General features: G+C 43.4%; 2 protein-coding genes across 7 annotated transcripts in view; one reads left to right on the plus strand and one right to left on the minus strand.

The window, feature by feature from the left end:
- Nucleotides 1–11978, minus strand: part of GPR183 (G protein-coupled receptor 183) — a 53794-nt gene extending 41816 nt beyond the window's left edge. Inside the window, exon 1 of the mRNA XM_056555654.1 lies at nt 11857–11978. The gene's annotated coding sequence lies outside the window, so the exon portion shown is untranslated. The remainder of the gene's footprint in view (nt 1–11856) is intronic.
- The window catches only part of UBAC2 (UBA domain containing 2), a 205626-nt gene that overhangs the window by 149833 nt on the left and 38670 nt on the right, over nt 1–17123 (plus strand). Inside the window, exon 8 of one of the 6 annotated variants that reach the window (XM_056555661.1) lies at nt 7689–7807. The exons of 4 other annotated variants lie outside the window; for them this stretch is intronic. In XM_056555661.1, the coding sequence (XP_056411636.1) occupies nt 7689–7691 (3 nt within the window). In that variant the 3' untranslated portion in view covers nt 7692–7807. Of the gene's footprint in view, nt 1–6643; nt 6749–7688; nt 7808–17123 lie in introns of those variants that run through there. One more of the 6 variants, XM_056555659.1, reaches the window with a different exon arrangement.

Below are 17123 nucleotides of genomic sequence, written 5' to 3' on the forward strand. Positions count from 1 at the left end.
AAACGGAAGTTTTGCCATGGCCTTCACAATCTCCTGATCTCAACATAATTGAAAATCTATGAATAGACCTTAAAAGAGCACTGCGTGACAGACAGCCCAGAAATCTCAAAGAGCTGGAAGACTTTTGTAAGGAAGAATGGGCAAAGATACCTCAAACAAGAATTCAAAGACTCTTGGCTGGCTACAAAAAGCGTTTACAACCTGTGATACTTGCCAAAGGGGGCAGTACAAGATATTAACTCTGCAGGGTGCCCAAACGTTTGCTGATGCCATTTTTTGGTTTTCTGTTATTTTGAAAGTGTAAATGATGGAAATAAAATCTAACTTTTGTTGACATATTATAAGAATGTCTAATCTGTATTTTGGTGCCTTTTGGAGATTTTTCCATCTTTCCTTGGCTTCTTTATGCACATTAATACAAATTTTTACCCGGGGTGCCCAAACTTTTGATCCCCACTGTAGGTGACATTTTGGTACACAGTCATTTCACCCCCCCCCCCTAAAAAATCGGGGACTTGGTTGGATCAGAGCGTTGTAGGTACATACAAATGTGGTACCTGCAAGGCCTGTAATTACATAAATGTATTAAAAACCTTTAGACGCCATTTTGTCAATACTGAATTGTCAAAAGAATTGTCAAGAATTCTCATTATGCAAACTGTAAAACCTCCAATGTTATCTACTTGGCGACATGTGCATTCCCTAAGGCATAAGTAGGGAAGACCCATCGCGAATTCTGGAGACGTATTCTTGAGCATGTGGGGGACATAAAGAACAAAAGGGACAAAACCCTTGCAAATCACATGCATCAGTTCCATGCAGACTCCCTTTTAAAACTAACATTCCAAATGATTGAAATTCTTAAACCGAATACTAGAGGAGGTGATTTAGATAAACAACTATTACAAATGGAGGCGAGGTGCCTCCAGACAGTCGCACCTCATGGACTTAATGACTGTTTTGTCATTTGCTGCCTTTATTTGAAATATTACTCAAATTAATTATGCACTTTTTTCCGTAATTTTCTGTTATCCTCCTTCCTTTTGTTTGCTGTTCCTCTACCCCTCCAATTATCAGTGATTCTTTGACATACATTTATTATCATTCCCTCTAGCTATTATGAACACTACAGGGTGGGCCATTTATATGGATACACCTTAATAAAATGGGAATGGTTGGTGATATTAACTTCCTGTTTGTGGCACATTGATATATGTGAGGGGGGAAACTTTTCAAGATGGGTGGTGACCATAGTGGCCATTTTGAATCCAGCTTTTGTTTTTTCAATAGGAAGAGGGTCATGTGACACATCAAACTTATTGGGAATTTCACAAGAAAAACAATGATGTGCTTGGTTTTAACTTATGGCTTCCAGTATCCATAGTTTCAGGTGCTGCACATCTCATATCTTCACAGCATAGACAATTGCCTTCAGATGACCCCAAAGATAAATGTCTAAGGGGGTTAGATCGGGAGACCTTGGGGGCCGTTCAACTGGTCCACGACGACCAATCCACTTTCCAGGAAGCTGTTCATCTAGGAATGCTCGGACCTGACACCCATAATGTGGTGCGCCATCTTGCTGGAAAAACTCAGGGAACGTGTCAGCTTCAGTGCATAAAGAGGAAAACACATAATCATGTAGCAATTTCACATATCCAGTGGCCTTGAGGTTTCCATTGATGAAGAATGACCCCACTATCTTTGTACCCCATATACCACACCATACCATCAATTTTTGTGTTCCAACAGTCTTGGAGGGATCTATCCAATGTGGGTTATTGTCAGACCTATAGCGGTGTTTTTTTTTTGTTAACTTCATCATTCACATAAAAGTTTGCCTCATCACTGAACAAAATCTTCTGCATAAACTGAGGGTCCTGTTCCAATTTTTGTTTTGCCCATTCCGCAGCACCTGAAACTACGGATACTGGAAGCCTGGCTAGCATTTATCCTGCAGTGTTGCTATCAGTGTGGGAAGAGTGGGACAAAAGGGTTGCATTGACAATCCAACACAATGGGCAGCACATCGAACACATTTTATAAGTGGTCAGAAACTTGTAAATAACTCATGAAAGAATAAAGTTGCGTTAAAACCAAGCACACCATTGTTTTTCTTGTGAAATTTCCAATAAGTTTGATGTGTCACATGACCCTCTTCCTATTGAAAAAACAAAAGTTGGATTCAAAATGGCCGACTTCAAAATGGCCACCAAGGTCACCACCCATCTTGAAAAGTTTCCCCCCTCACATATACTAATGGGCCACAAACAGGAAGTTAATATCACCAACCATTCCCATTTTATTAAGGTGTATCCATATAAATGGCGCACCCTGTACATCCAGTGCCCATATCTTATGTCATAATTATCAATTTGTGCTTTTATAGGTGTCCATTGGGCCAGAATTTACAAGACATTATTCACTTTATCTTGTGCCAACATGTGTATAATTCTTTCTGTATGTCTGAACATCTACATTCCATATGTTGCCATACATATTTAGATACATAGATTCTTCCCGTATATCATGTGCTTCATTACATGACATTTTGTTTAAGTTCGCATGGACATAGCGAACAGAGACAGGCAGCTTACGATCTGTGGAATGCAACATGCGTTCCACCTGAACTGAGATGCCTTCGCTGCACTAGCGCCGATATCTGCACTACCAAGACAGGAATCTCACGGTCTGTGGAACACATATTGCGTTCCACAGTACCGGAAGTGCTCTTGCTGTGCATTCGCGCACTTGCGGATATGTTATCAAGCCTGAACAGGAACTACTCAAGCCGTGGAGCGCATCATGCGTTCTACAAACCGGAACTGACGGGCTTTACAAGCGCCTGTGCGCATATAAGCCGCGGGACGCCACAGGCTGATGCACGGTGTCCTCGTGGCTCACATCGGCTTAAGGCATCTATCAGGTCAGTTCATTTTACTTATTATGGCACGTATCCTATTCATATTCTTTACCCTCTTAGGCCTTTCTGTGGTTGATACTTATTGTCTTTCTTGCTCTGCAGTGTGCCTTGATGGAACATTGATTCCCTAACAGGGTCCTAATATAGGAGATACCTGGTTCTTATCTTAATATACCAGGCTTTTTGACTAGGTAAGCAACCTTATTTTGGCTTCTATTCTGATTTACACTTTGGGGCTTTATCATTTAAGGCCTGTACCAATCTTGAATGGATTTATTTATTTACACCCCTCCTCCTCCTAGGTTACTGGGTCCCTCTCAAATATGGGCCAGTATCAGTGCATAGCTATCTACACAGACCCCTCTTTTGTCATCCGCCGTCTATCTACCTTGTGCATTTTTACTAGGTAAGCTCCTTCTATTATCACACATGGTTGGCATACCGGTTCATGCCGAATACTGAAATTTTTGGCCTGCACGATATGAATTTTTCCCATACCGCAATACCGGTTGGCCCCCTCCCCCTTAGGAATGAATTATCAGCCCAGCGCAGTGCTGTCCCCACATCGGGGAACTAATCATATGCTACCCGCCAGCGCTGTTCTGCCCCCCCCCCCCCCAAATCATGTGACCCGCGAGCGCTGTTCTGCTCCCCCCCCCCCCCACCAAATCATGTGACCCGCCAGCGCTGTTCTGCTCCCCCACAATTAATTATTAGCCCAGCGGGGTACAACTCACATATGTCACCCGCAAGCACTGCCCTCCTCCTCTTTGTTGGGGACTGCCGGCACTGGAACGCTATACTGTATACCAGTGGTCTCCAACCTGCGGACCTCCAGATGTTGCAAAACTGCAACTCCCAGCGTGCCCGGACAGCCAATGGCTGTCCGGGCAAGCTGGAAGTTGTAGTTTTGCAACAGCTGGAGGTCTGCAGGTTTGAGACCACTGCTGTACACTATATCCCTATGCCCGGGCTGCAAAAGATAAAGAAAATAAACTTCAACTTACCTACGTTGGCCTTACGCTGGGGACGGGAACGTCGGACAGCCGTCAGCCTATCACCAGCCGCAGCGATGTCCCACCCTGGCCAGTGATAGGTTAAATGCACTGTCATGTAAGAAGCTGGCCAGAGCTCCTTACATGACAGTGGGCTTAGCCTATCACTAACCGGGACGGAACATCGCTGCGGCCGGTGATAGGCTGACGGCTGTCCGACGTTCCCGTCCCCAGTGTAAGGCCGACGTAGGTAAGTTGAAGTTTATTTTCTTTATCTTATGCAGCCCAGGCATAGGGATACAGCGTACAGCAGTGGTTTAAACCTGCGGACCTCCAGCTGTTGCAAAACTACAACTTCCAGCATGCCCGGACAGCCATTGGCTGTCCGGGCATTCTGGGAGTTGTAGTTTTGCATCATCTGGAGGTCCGCAGGTTGGAGACCACTGGCATACAGTATAGAGTTCCGGCGCCGGCGGACGCAACAAAGAGGAGGAGGGCAGTGCTTGCGGTTGACATATGTGAGTAGCAACCCGCTGGGCTAAAAATTAATTGGGGGAGGGGGAGCAGAACAGCGCTGGCGAGTCACATGATTGGGGGGGTTAAAAGAAATACCGTTATATACTGTTGAACCGCCATAAGTTACAAAAATACCGTGATACACATATTTGGTCATACCGCCCAGCCCTAGCTTGGCACTCACTATATTAAATTTGAAATTCTGTTTTCCTGGCACTTTTATTCTATCATGTTCAAACTATCATGTTCGAACTATATTTTAGGAGTTGGTGTCTTCCATCAACTATATGATGCCTGAGTCATTCTTCATTACCCAACTAGGATAGGGGTAAGCTTGTGTAGCCTAACTTGCTAGAAAGAATATTATGATCTTACCTCATTCCAATTAAAATACATATATGTGTTTTTCCTTATTTTTTTGACAGTGTGGCCCTACTGATTGAATACATCGCCAGCCTGATGTCCTCTTGGTCACACACCTATGGTCCTAAATTTGTGAATGTAATTGGGTACTGATGCTATAATGCTGTATTAAAGCTGTACTAATGTTCTACTAACATTACACTAATGTTGTACTAATATTGTACTAATATCATACTCCTATCTAGTACTCCATCTTTCTATTTGTGTATCTATTTGACGTACAGCTGACTCTGACTGACACTGACTCTTTATTTATTTATCTATTTTTTGTGGAAACCTATCTTTACATCTCCTTTACATCTACCTCATCTATAAAAAAAAGGTATCAATATCTTTATGGTATCTGATGGTACACTTTATTCATCTCTATGAATGGGGTTTCTTCTTATCCCTGATGAGCCCCCAGAATGTGAAGGGTGAAATGCTTGGCAAGAGAGGTTTGCCACTAATCATTGTATTGTACTACATTTTTTGTTTTCTACCTTCCTCCCCATTCCACACTTAGCATTTAGGAGATTTTTTGTGTTTAGGGATTCTAGGTTTGGGCATCACCTGTACCCTCCATCCCCATCCCTTTCACTTTGTGTCATTTATGTGTACCCCATCTTTGGTTGTTTAATTATTATCTTAGTAAATGTTAAGCTTTATCTTCACCTTATTGGTGTTTTTTCTAGTTGGTTATATTATACTCTATACGTTCACCTAGGGCTGTTTATTATATTGGGTCCTGGTTACCCATAACAATTGCCAGGAGTGGGTTAATAATAGGTTAGAGGTCTGTCCATAAATGCTGGCAAACCATTAGGATTGTTTGTGGATTTGCACATGACCCCTCCACTGTTTTAAACCACCAGGGTTGTTGTAACCAGAATATGTTGTTCTCCCCAATTCCCATTGTCACAAGTCTCTTATAGCCCAAAAATATGATTAGGTCCATTTCCAGAATTAGAAGCCACAAGGATGGGTGCTGCACAGAACAAAAGGTACATCTACCCCTGAAGCACCCACCATGACCTACCCAATGGCAAGAGGTAAATGTGATCAACACTAAGACAAGAGAAGACACCGGGGCACACTCGCCTCGGACAGATGCCCCTGGCAGGCTGGGGGCAGTGACATTGACATCCCACTTTCCACAGAGTGGTGTTTCCTCTCCCGTGACGGCGGCTACTTTTTCTCCTGCTTTATCGGGTAGTCAGGCAGAGGCACTAGTTGCGGGGAGCTGGTTGGATCAGGCAGGGCGGGGCACAGGCTGCAGTTTACTGCTAGTGGTTGAGCTCCATGCAGCCGGGGTAGCATAGCCCACTGTGAGTCGGTGCCCTCTTTGCCCTTGCCATTCTCTCATTTGGGCATCTGCGCAGATTTTCTTGGCAAGATGCAGGTCACTTCTGCCCAACGAAGGCTGTCAAAATCCTAGGTGCCACAATGAAATTCTAGGTCAACCATGGCAACCCGGCTCCCAGGTTTTGTCAAGCACTGATGTCTATAATCTTTTCATGCTTAGGAGTCCAGTGGGTGATCGTATTATTGATCAGCACTCTCCACTGGACTCCTAAGAAAAGAAAGAGCAGGGATTTCACTCTTAAACCTCCAATCTATTTATTTGTAACATTTGTTAGGAAAAGGGAATATAACATATACATTTTGCATTACACACCAAATAAAACAGTAAAGTAAACAGTATATCTAGCACACACGAATTACTATGTTTTTGGCCATGCTGTTTATACTGATAAAAATTTTTTTTTACATGTTTCATATTTCTGGCTTTTCTGAACACCGCCAGCATGTGTGTAGACATTTTTATAACAATAAAATTGGACCATTACTGATAATTATGGTTCACTTTAATCATGACACATTATATAAAGAATAAGGATGCCTGTACACAGGTGAGTCACAGAATCCACATGACATAACTGTGTATTTTATCTGTACTCTTGCCATTTTCTCTTAAACTGGTTTACATGAAATTTTCCAAATTGAGGTGGGTCCCTTGCAGTGACAGATGAAGCACAGGGTTATTGAGGCACATTATTACTTCTGCCTGGAAAGATTTTAGCAGCTTATTGACTGACTAATTATAGTCATTTGCATAAAGAAGCAGGTGGTTTGAGCTATCGCTGCACTTTATCCTGCTACTACACGGACAGGCGATGCTATGTGATTTTAGCAGGAAACAGTCTGATATTTCCTCAGCTCACATCAAACCACAGACATAATTTTCAGGTTTTCAACACAACAAAATTCAGATTTTGTAATCTCAACTGTCTTAGAGCCAAAACCACTATTCATTTATGTGAATGTGTTGAAACTTCAGGGACATTTAATTTGTATAGGGATGCATTAATACATTTGAAACCTTTCAGAGCGAGTTCTACCAAAATCCTAATCATTGTTGCACACTACCGTTACTTCCCTTAAAGAGTTCTTCACATAAAATCTACTCACTACTACTACTCACTACCTTCTCACTTTCTCCATACTTTCTGCTGAATTAAAGGGGTACTCTGGAGAATTTTCTACAGCATGAGCAAATTCCCACAGCAAACTACTCCTGTTCTGGACAGTTCCTGACATGGAAAGAAATGGCAGGAAGAAACATCCTTGTCTGACTGAAACCATTACACAACTTCCTCCATGCCACACAGCTGCTGACAAGTACTGGAAGGCTTATTTTTAAATAGACAATATTTTTCAAATCTGTAAAAAAAAAAAAAAATTTTGGGGCACAAGTTGATTTGAAAAAAATTCTTAATTTCTCTGGAGTACCCCTTTATATTGCATTCTAGTTCTGTAGTTGTTTGTTGAAAGCTGTACTTTTCTTTTAGTGATATGGCTCAAGGTGCACTGTTATTAAGTTGAGATGTCATTCCTTTCCACACTTAATATTTAAGACAGTCTAACAGTCATAAGAAGAACTATCAGGGATCTGAAGGAGAAGCACTTTTTAAAGAGGGAAGTAGTATTTGGAATGAAAGAATGTTCGTAAGCATATTAAAAAACAAAAATCCTTTTAAAAGCTAGTCTGGTAAGTGCTTAATCACACATTGCAGACGTGTTGCAGTTCTGTGATTTGGTGCCGCAGTAGTCAGTCTGTTGTGTTAAGGATCCCTTAAGCTTATAAATCCTACAGCTTTTACAGTAATGTTGACCTTCTGGTCCATGAGAAGAGCAATGCATGCAATCCTGAAGCACATCTTCAACAAAATTATTTGACGGCTCTTCTCTTCTTAATGTCAAAAATCTGTGCAGTAAGTATGGGAACTTACATTTAAAAAATAAATAAATGATGACAATTTTGTTCCTTATTTGCAACAACCTCTCAACTTTTAAAACACACTTCCCTTTATGCATTTAGTTAGTTATAGAACTACAGTATGCATGCTTCTATGATGTGTGTGCATATTGTAAGATTTAAGAGAATTTTACTTCTTGTGTGTAAGCACGAGAGTGGACAAGAACTTGTATTATAGTAGATAGAGAAAAGAACCCTTATTTAGGATGGACATTAATTGTAATGATTACTCATACTGAACATGTATGTAACACATTTAATACAGAAATGTTCGGTGTGGGGGGAGGGGGGGGGCATGTCTAGCAGTACATGGCAGTGGCGGCACTGGTAATTTAACCCCCCCCCCCTACTACCGCTCCCTAAGGCGGCACAAACTGGCTGTAAAAGATCCGATTTCTCCTCACACCTGTCAAAACATCTCTGGAACATAGTGGAGCCTTACATAGCCTGGAAGTCCTCAGAGTCCTCTAAAGCTCACCAAATTCTTTCATTCGACCCAGTCTCCTCAAAATGGTGCCAACAGCGTTCGCTCTGCTGAGAAAACCGGAACTCCTCGGGCCGACAACCTGCCTTCTTCTGCCTCAGTAAGCCCATCGCAGCCAAAAGAAAGACTATCTAGGATTCCCTAGTTTGGTTTGATCTTCTTGGATCACTCAGTCATACTGGCCCTGCGGCTTGAGTTTCCTTCGGGTCAGGTGTGACTTTCAGTACATTTTTTCCTTTATATATAGTCATTCTTTCTATGTGGTCCCACAGGAAATGCTGGAAGCTGTAGTCCTAACTCTGCCGAAACCAACTATGCCTGCCAATTTCAGGCTGATCTTCCTGTTTAACACACGTCTCAAATTGTATGGTAAGCTAATTGCTTTTTGGTTGTCATATGTTCTTCCCCATCTTATTTGTAGAGATCAAGGATTTGTGAATGGGCGTCAATTCCTGGACGAGACTCAACGTTTCCTAAACATAATTTTAGCTGCTGTGCGCGGTCAGATGCCTTCTCTGATTTACCCTTTGGACCTGAAGAAGGTGTTCAACCACGATCATTGGAATACCCATGCGAAGTTCTGGTGAAATTTGGCTTTCCCCAGTCCCTCATCACCCTAATCATGGCTCTCTACTCGCAGACAATGGTCTTTACTAGTAGAGCTATTTCCAAATAGCTCTTCATCACCAATGGCATTTACCAGGGGGGGATCCCCTATCCCCTCTCATTTTTGCTCTGGTGATGGAGCCGTTTGCCCAGCACATCCACAATTCGCCAGACATTTCCGGAGTGCCCATAGGTCCTACGGATCGTGGCATTGGATTATTTGCTGATGATGATCTTCTTTCTTTCTCTGACCCGATCTCTGCCAGCAGTGATGTCTGTCATAAACTCGTTTAGCAAAGCCAGCAATTTTAAATGAAACACTTCCAAATACAAAGTGCTCCCTATTTATATGGATTGCCCAAACGTACTTGCCTTCTCTTCACAGTACCCCTTTGTGTGGGCCATGGATCATGTTACATATCTTGGTATCAGGTGTACTTTTGGCTGGGTCGTGTAGCAGTAGCAAAGATGTTTCTCTCCATGATATTGTTCTTCTTTAGAAATATTTCTATTAAGTTTCCGCTTGCACCAGTGAGACGTATACAGTCTCTCCTGTTGCGTGAAATATAGCATAATGGACATTCAAGGTTCCTACCTGTGAAACATGAAGGTCTAGATTGCCCGCCTCTTACAGTACAATAGATCTGCCCTACTTACTCAGCTTAAAACTTGGTGGCACATTGACTCTGAACCGCACTGGGTAGAGATGGAATTGCATATAATGCAGGTTCCCAGCCTAGCCACCTTAATGTGCACGGTCCACCTCGTACATGACAGACCACCTACCCATAGCCCTACTATTGAGGGGGGGTCTCTCAGTCTGGAGGTACACTTTGTCTGTAAAATGAATCAATCCCCTCAAGTTTGCTGTTATTCCATTTGAAGTGATTCAACATCTTTTGCCACACACACATTTTACCGTTTGGATTGACAGGGTTATTTTCACGCTTAGTGAGGTATGTGTGCAGGATAGATTACTGCCCTTTCAAGATATATGCACCAAATTTGAGCTGCCCTCCAAAAACTTAGACACCTTCTGCCGTATCTTAAATTGGACTTGCCTTCCTCAACATCAGCATACGAACAATATTTTGTCAACCCTACTAAGACACCATGAAACATTTCTGTTGCATAGTATTCTCCATCTGGCAACGAGGTCATCCACTCTGCCCTTTAAGAAATGCTGGAAGGAAAATCTGGGATTGCAGTTCACACAGGCACAATGGCAGTTTGTTTATTCTCTACCACCCAAACCTTCTCACTGTGCTAACCACCTTGATTCCTCCCACAAACCTCTGTACCGATAGTACTATACCTTCTTGAGATTAGCACAAATTTACCCAACAACATCGTCCTTTTGCTGGTGCTGTAACTCTGAATCTGGTACCTTGGTTCACGTGTGGTGGAACTGCACAGTGTTGAAACGATTTTGGGATCAAATTAATAATCTCTTTGACTCAGTCTTAGCCTACCTCACAAACTCCATTTGCATTCAGAGGGCAATCTCAAGATCTCCTGTCCCTAGCGGAAATTAAGGCTAGTGTACAGTATAATTACACTATGGAAAATTTCATTGCTACCAAGTTGTTTATGTTGAATGCTCATGCCCGGCATTGGACGCATTGGCAAAACCCTGCCTGTTCACCCATGGACTCTCATTAGGATTAATCTTGTTCACATTGTGTCACAGTAGCTTAGCTGGATATACTTTCTAGAATATAACAGGCCTCCTGCTCAGATACCTTTTGTAATTCCCCAGTACGGTTGGGGGCAACAACAACTCACATACTGCTGTTACTTATTACAGTTTGTTTTTATTTGTTGTTATATTGTTATCCTCTGCATATGTGCATGCATATTTTAGCTTGTAATCCATACCATTCTAGGATTGAGAATTGCATTTCTCCTCTCATGTTTGTATTTATACAAAATAATTATTTGAATAAAAATATATACCGTATATACTCGAGTATAAGCCGACCCGAGTATAAGCCGAGACCCCTAATTTCAACCCAAAATCCCAGGAAAAGTTATTGACTCGAGTATAAGCCTAGGGTGGGAAATACATCATCCCCCCCCGTCATCATCCAGACCCGTCATTCACATCCTCATCATCATCATCACCGCCTGTCATCATCCAGACCCTCATCATCATCACCTGTCATCATCCCCTTGTCATCATCCCACACATCCCCCTTCATCATCCCCTTGTCATCATCCCCACCCCCCTTCATCATCCCCTTGTCATCATCCCCACCCCCCTTCATCATCCCCTTGTCATCATCCCACACACCCCCCTTCATCATCCCCTTGTCATCATCCCCACCCCCCTTCATCATCCCACACCCCCCCTTCATCATCCTCTTGTCATCATCCCACCCCCCCCCCTTCATCATCCTCTTCTCATCATCCGCCCTCAGTGGTCTTCAACCTGCGGACCTCCAGAGGTTTCAAAACTACAACTCCCAGCAAGCCCGGGCAGCCATCGGCTGTCCGGGCTTGCTGGAACTTGTAGTTTTGAAACCTCCGGACGTCCGCAGGTTGAAGACCACTGCGGCCTTCGACATCATCCAGCCCCCTCTCACCCCCTTTAGTTCTGTACAGTACTCACCTCCGCTCGGCGCTGGTCCGGTGCTGCAGGACTGTCCGGAGAGGAGGTGGTCCGGTGGGATAGTGGTTCCGGGCTGCTATCTTCACTGGGGGTGCCTCTTCTCCGCGCTTCCGGCCCGGAATAGAGGTGTTGCCTTGACAATGACGCAGAAGTACGTTGGCAATGAACGTACCTCTGCGTCGTTGTCAAGGCAACATGACTATTCTGGGGCTGGGCCTGAAGCGCTTAGAAGAGGCCTCCCCGGTGAAGATAGCAGCCCGGAACCACTATCCCACCGGACGACCTCCTCACCGGACAGCCCTGCAGCACCGGACCAGCGCCGAGCAGAGGTAAGTACTGTACAGAACTAAAGGGGGGTGAGAGGGGGCTGGATGATGTCGAAGGCCGCAGTGGTCTTCAACCTGCGGACCTCCGGAGGTTTCAAAACTACAACTCCCAGCAAGCCCGGGCAGCCGATGGCTGCCCGGGCTTGCTGGGAGTTGTAGTTTTGAAACCTCTGGAGGTCCGCAGGTTGAAGACCACTGCGGGTGGAGAGTTCACTCGAGTATAAGCCGAAGGGGGTGTTTTCAGCACGAAAAATCGTGCTGAAAAACTCGGCTTATACTCGAGTATATACGGTATGAATTATCTTTCATAGATTCAACTAGTCATTCTCAGTATACCAGGTTTGACAGGAAACACATTTTACAACCACATGTTGCTTCTACTATATGGGTATAGAATTTAATCTTGGCGTCTTCCTGTCTGCTCTATTTTTTTATTCTTTTATTGCCTAGCTTTCAGCTGACAAGATATGCACCTTCATCTGAGCTTATCATTGAACTTATTGGGATTGTGATTTCATATATAAACAGGGTGCAAATATTCAGTATTACAACAAAATTGTAAGCCAGGTACTCATGCTTTGCATGCTAGCATGTTAAGTTGTTATGGCGAGCGCTCCGGGTCCCTGTTCCTCCCCGGAGCGCTCGCGGCGTTCTCCCTTCTGCAGCGCCCCGGTCAGACCCGCTGACCGGGAGCGCTGCACTGACATTCGCGATGGGGATGCGATTCGCATAGCGGGACGGGCCCGCTTGCGAATCGCATCCCAAGCCACTTACCCATCCCGGTCCCCGGCTGTCATGTTCTGGCACGCGCGGTTCCGCTCTCTCGAGGGCGCGTGCGCGCCAGCGCTCTAAGACTTAAAGGGCCAGTGCACCACTGATTGGTGCCTGGTCCAATCAGTCTAATTAGCTTCCACCTGCTCCCTGTGTATATTACCTCACTCCCCCTGCACTTCCTTGCCGGATCTTGTTGCCTTGTGCCAGAGAAAGCGTTAGTGTTGTCCAAAGCCTGTGTTCCAGATCTTCTGCTATCCACATTGACTACGAACCTTGCCGCCAGCCCCGACATTCTGCTATGTCTGACCTTGCCTCTGTCTAGTCCTTCTGTCCCACGTCTTCTCAGCAGTCAGCGAGGTTGAGCCATTGCCGGTGGATACGACCTGGTTGCTACCGCCGCAGCAAGACCATCCCGCTTTGCGGCGGGCTCTGGTGAAAACCAGTAGCAACCCTAGAACCGGTCCACCGACACGGTCCACGCCAATCCCTCGCTGACACAGTGGATCCACATCCAGCTAGCCGAATCATAACATAAGTAATACCTTGTTTTAAGGTTACTTAATAGCCAGGTCACCAACCTACTTGCTGCTATAAGAAATAACCTTTTTTTATACTAAAGTGTAAAACAATAATAGAAAAACTACAATTTTGAAGGACCAAATGATGTCTGTGTTTAACTCCTTAAGGACCAGGCCCATTTTGGCCTTAACCCCTTGAGAACCGGGGGTTTTTCCGTTTTTGCATTTTCGTTTTTTGCTCCTTGCCTTTAAAAAATCATAACTCTTTCAATTTTGCACCTAAAAATCCATATGATGGCTTATTTTTTTGCGCCACCAATTCTACTTTGTAATGACATCGGTCATTTTGCCCAAAAATCTACGGTGAAACGGAAAAAAAAATCATTGTGCGACAAAATTGAAAAAAAAATGCCGTTTTGTAACTTTTGGGGGCTTCCGTTTCTACGTAGTATATTTTTCGGTAAAAATGACACCTTATCTTTATTCTGTAGGTCCATACGATTAAAATGATACCCTACTTATATAGGTTTGATTTTGTCAGACTTCTGGAAAAAATCATAACTACATGCAGGAAAATTAATACATTTAAAATTGTCATCTTCTGACCCCTATAACTTTTTTATTTTTCCGTGTATGGGGCGGTATGAGGGCTCATTTTTTGCGCCGTGATCTGAAGTTTTTAACAGTATCATTTTTGCATTGATAGGACTTATTGATCGATTTTTAAATGATATAAAAAGTGAACAAAAATGCTTTTATTTTGGACTTTGGAATTTTTTTGCGCGCACGCCATTGACCGAGCGGTTTAATTAATGATATATTTTTATAATTCGGACATTTCCGCACGCGGTGATACCATATATGTTTATTTTTATTTACACTGTGTTTTTTTTTTTTATTGGAAAAGGGGGGTGATTCTAACTTTTAATAGGGGAGGAGTTAAATGATCTTTATTCACTTTTTTTTTCACTTTTTTTTTGCAGTGTTATAGGTCCCATAGGGACCTATAACACTGCACACACTGATCTTCATCATTGATCACTGGTTTCTCATAAGAAACCAGTGATCAACGATTCTGCCGCATGACTGCTCATGCCTGGATCTCAGGCACTGAGCAGTCATTCGGCGATCGGACAGCGAAGAGGCAGGTAGGGGCCCTCCCGCTGTCCTGTCAGCTGTTCGGGATGCCGCAATTAGCCGCGGCTATCCCGAACAGCCCGACTGAGCTAGCGGGCCACTTTCGGTTTCGCTTTTAGCCGCGCGGCTCAGCTCTGAGCGCGTGGCTAAAGGGTTAATAGCGCACGGCGCCGCGATCGGCGCTGCGCGCTATTAGAGGCGGGTCCCGGCTTCACTATGACGCCGGGCCCGCCGTGATATGATGCGGGGTTACTGTGTAACCCCGCGTTATATCAGGAGAGCAGGACCAAGGGCATACCTGTACGCCCTTGGTCCTTAAGGGGTTAAAGACCAAAGCAATTTTATTTTTGCATTTTCGTTTTTTTCCTCTTTACTTTCTAAAAATCATAAATATTGTTTATTTCCATCCACAGACCCATATGAGGGCTTGTTTTTTGCATCACCAATTGTACTTTTGTACTTAAATCACTTATTTTACCATAAAATGTACGGCGCAAGCAAACAAATATTATTTATGTGGGAAAATTGAAAAGAAAACCTCAATTTAGCAAATTTTGGAAGGTTTTGTTTTCACGCTGTACACTTTCTGGTAAAAATTACATGTTTTCTTTATTGTGTGGGTCAATACGATTAAAATGATTCCCATGTTATATGCTTTTCTATAATTGTACCGCTTAAAAAAAAAATCTCAAACCATTTTAACAAAATTAGCATTTTTGAAATTGCCCTATTTTGACCACCTATAACTTTCTAATTTTTCCGTATATGGGGCGATATGAGGGCTAATGTTTTGCGCCATGATCTGCAGTTTTTATTAGTACCACTTTTGCTTAGGCTTTACTTTTTATTAATTTTTTTTGGAATAAAATGTGACAAAAAAGCAGCAATTCTGGACTTTAAAAAAAAAAAAAATTATGTTTACGCTGTTCACCGTAAGGGATGATTAACAATATATTTTAATAGTTCAGACTTTTACGCACATATGTGTATTAATAATTTTTTTTAATGCTTTATTGAGGGTGAAATGGGAAAAACGGATGTTTTACTTTTTTATTTAAAATGTTTTACTTTTTTTTAACACTTTTTATGTCCCCATAGGGGACTATTAATAGCAATCTTTTGATTGCTAATACTGTTCAGTGCTATGCATTGATCAGTATTATCAGTGATCTTCTGCTCTGGTCTGCTCGATCTTGGACCAGAGTAGAAGACCCGGGAGACAGCCGGAGTCAGATGAGGGGACCTCTGGCTGCCATGCTGGATGATAAGAGAATAAAGCAAGACACCTGGCACTGCTTCGGGATTATGAGTAGGATCTGTTCCGCTGTCAGGGGGTAATGCGCCTATTCAGAACAGCTGATATATCGGCGGTGCTCACGCTATCTAAGTACTGTTCAACATACTATCGGAGATAGGTAAAGAAGGAGGCGGTCACTCACCGGTCCGATGCTGTGCACGTTATTAGGAGATGAATACTGTAGCTACATACGGATAGATGTAAGTGGCAGAGCAGGAGGTATAACAGAGCCCCGTCCGAAGCAACGGCGCCGTTTCACACCCACTGGGCGTTTCTTAAGGCCCGGATTTGACATTTACCTATCTTCGATAGCTGGATGATAGGATCCCTGCGGTAGCGCTGCGGGCGATCCGATCAGCCATTCAAAGTACCACACTGCCGCAGATGCCGTGATCTGTATTGATCACGACCTCTGAGGGGTTACGACCTCTGAGGGGTTAATGGCGGACATCCGCGCGATCTCGGATGTCCGCCATTACCGGCGGGTCCCTGGATGCTGATAGCAACCGGGACCTGCCGCACATGACGCAGCACGTAAATGTACGTCAAGGTGCGTTAAGTACCGCGTCACCATGACGTCCATTGTCGTTAAGGGGTTAAGGCTGTGACTGTGTTTTTAGATGCTCTAACTGCTGCTGAGTGCTAGTGGCTAACTTAATAATTGATAATAGCGTCCAGTAACTAAATTTGCAACTGCTTAAATGGTCAATGTCCTTAAACATAAAAATTTAAATGTTATAGAGAATGCTTAACAAACCTCTTTTGCAATTTATTGTTATACAAATTTGGCCCTATTGAGTTATATTGAGCTAGGTGCACACAACACAGTTTTCTGTCACATTTATGACTGTGTTTCTTAGTTTACATAGACATTCAGTATAACACAATACATGCTTTGCCTATTGAGAATGTTTAATTGACTTCTTACTGTGCTATTTGTAAGCAGAAGGGTGCTCTTACACATGGGATTAGTGGCCGCAGCTGCAGTGTGCAATGTTGCATTTCAAACAATGGCCACTTCAGGTGTTGCCTCAGTAAATTGCAAGTGTTAGTGGTGTGCGGTGGCCACTAAGGGTGTGTTTCCCACGGCCGTCTGTCCCTATTTTTTTTAAATTCCCGTTTCGGTTCCGTTTTTCCAGGCTGTAAGCGGATTAAAAACTGTTCTAAAAAAAATCCCATTCATGCCAAAAAAATGGAAGAAAAAAATGGATACAG

The sequence above is a fragment of the Hyla sarda genome, chromosome 2 (assembly GCF_029499605.1).
Source record: "Hyla sarda isolate aHylSar1 chromosome 2, aHylSar1.hap1, whole genome shotgun sequence".
NCBI lineage: Eukaryota > Metazoa > Chordata > Amphibia > Anura > Hylidae > Hyla > Hyla sarda.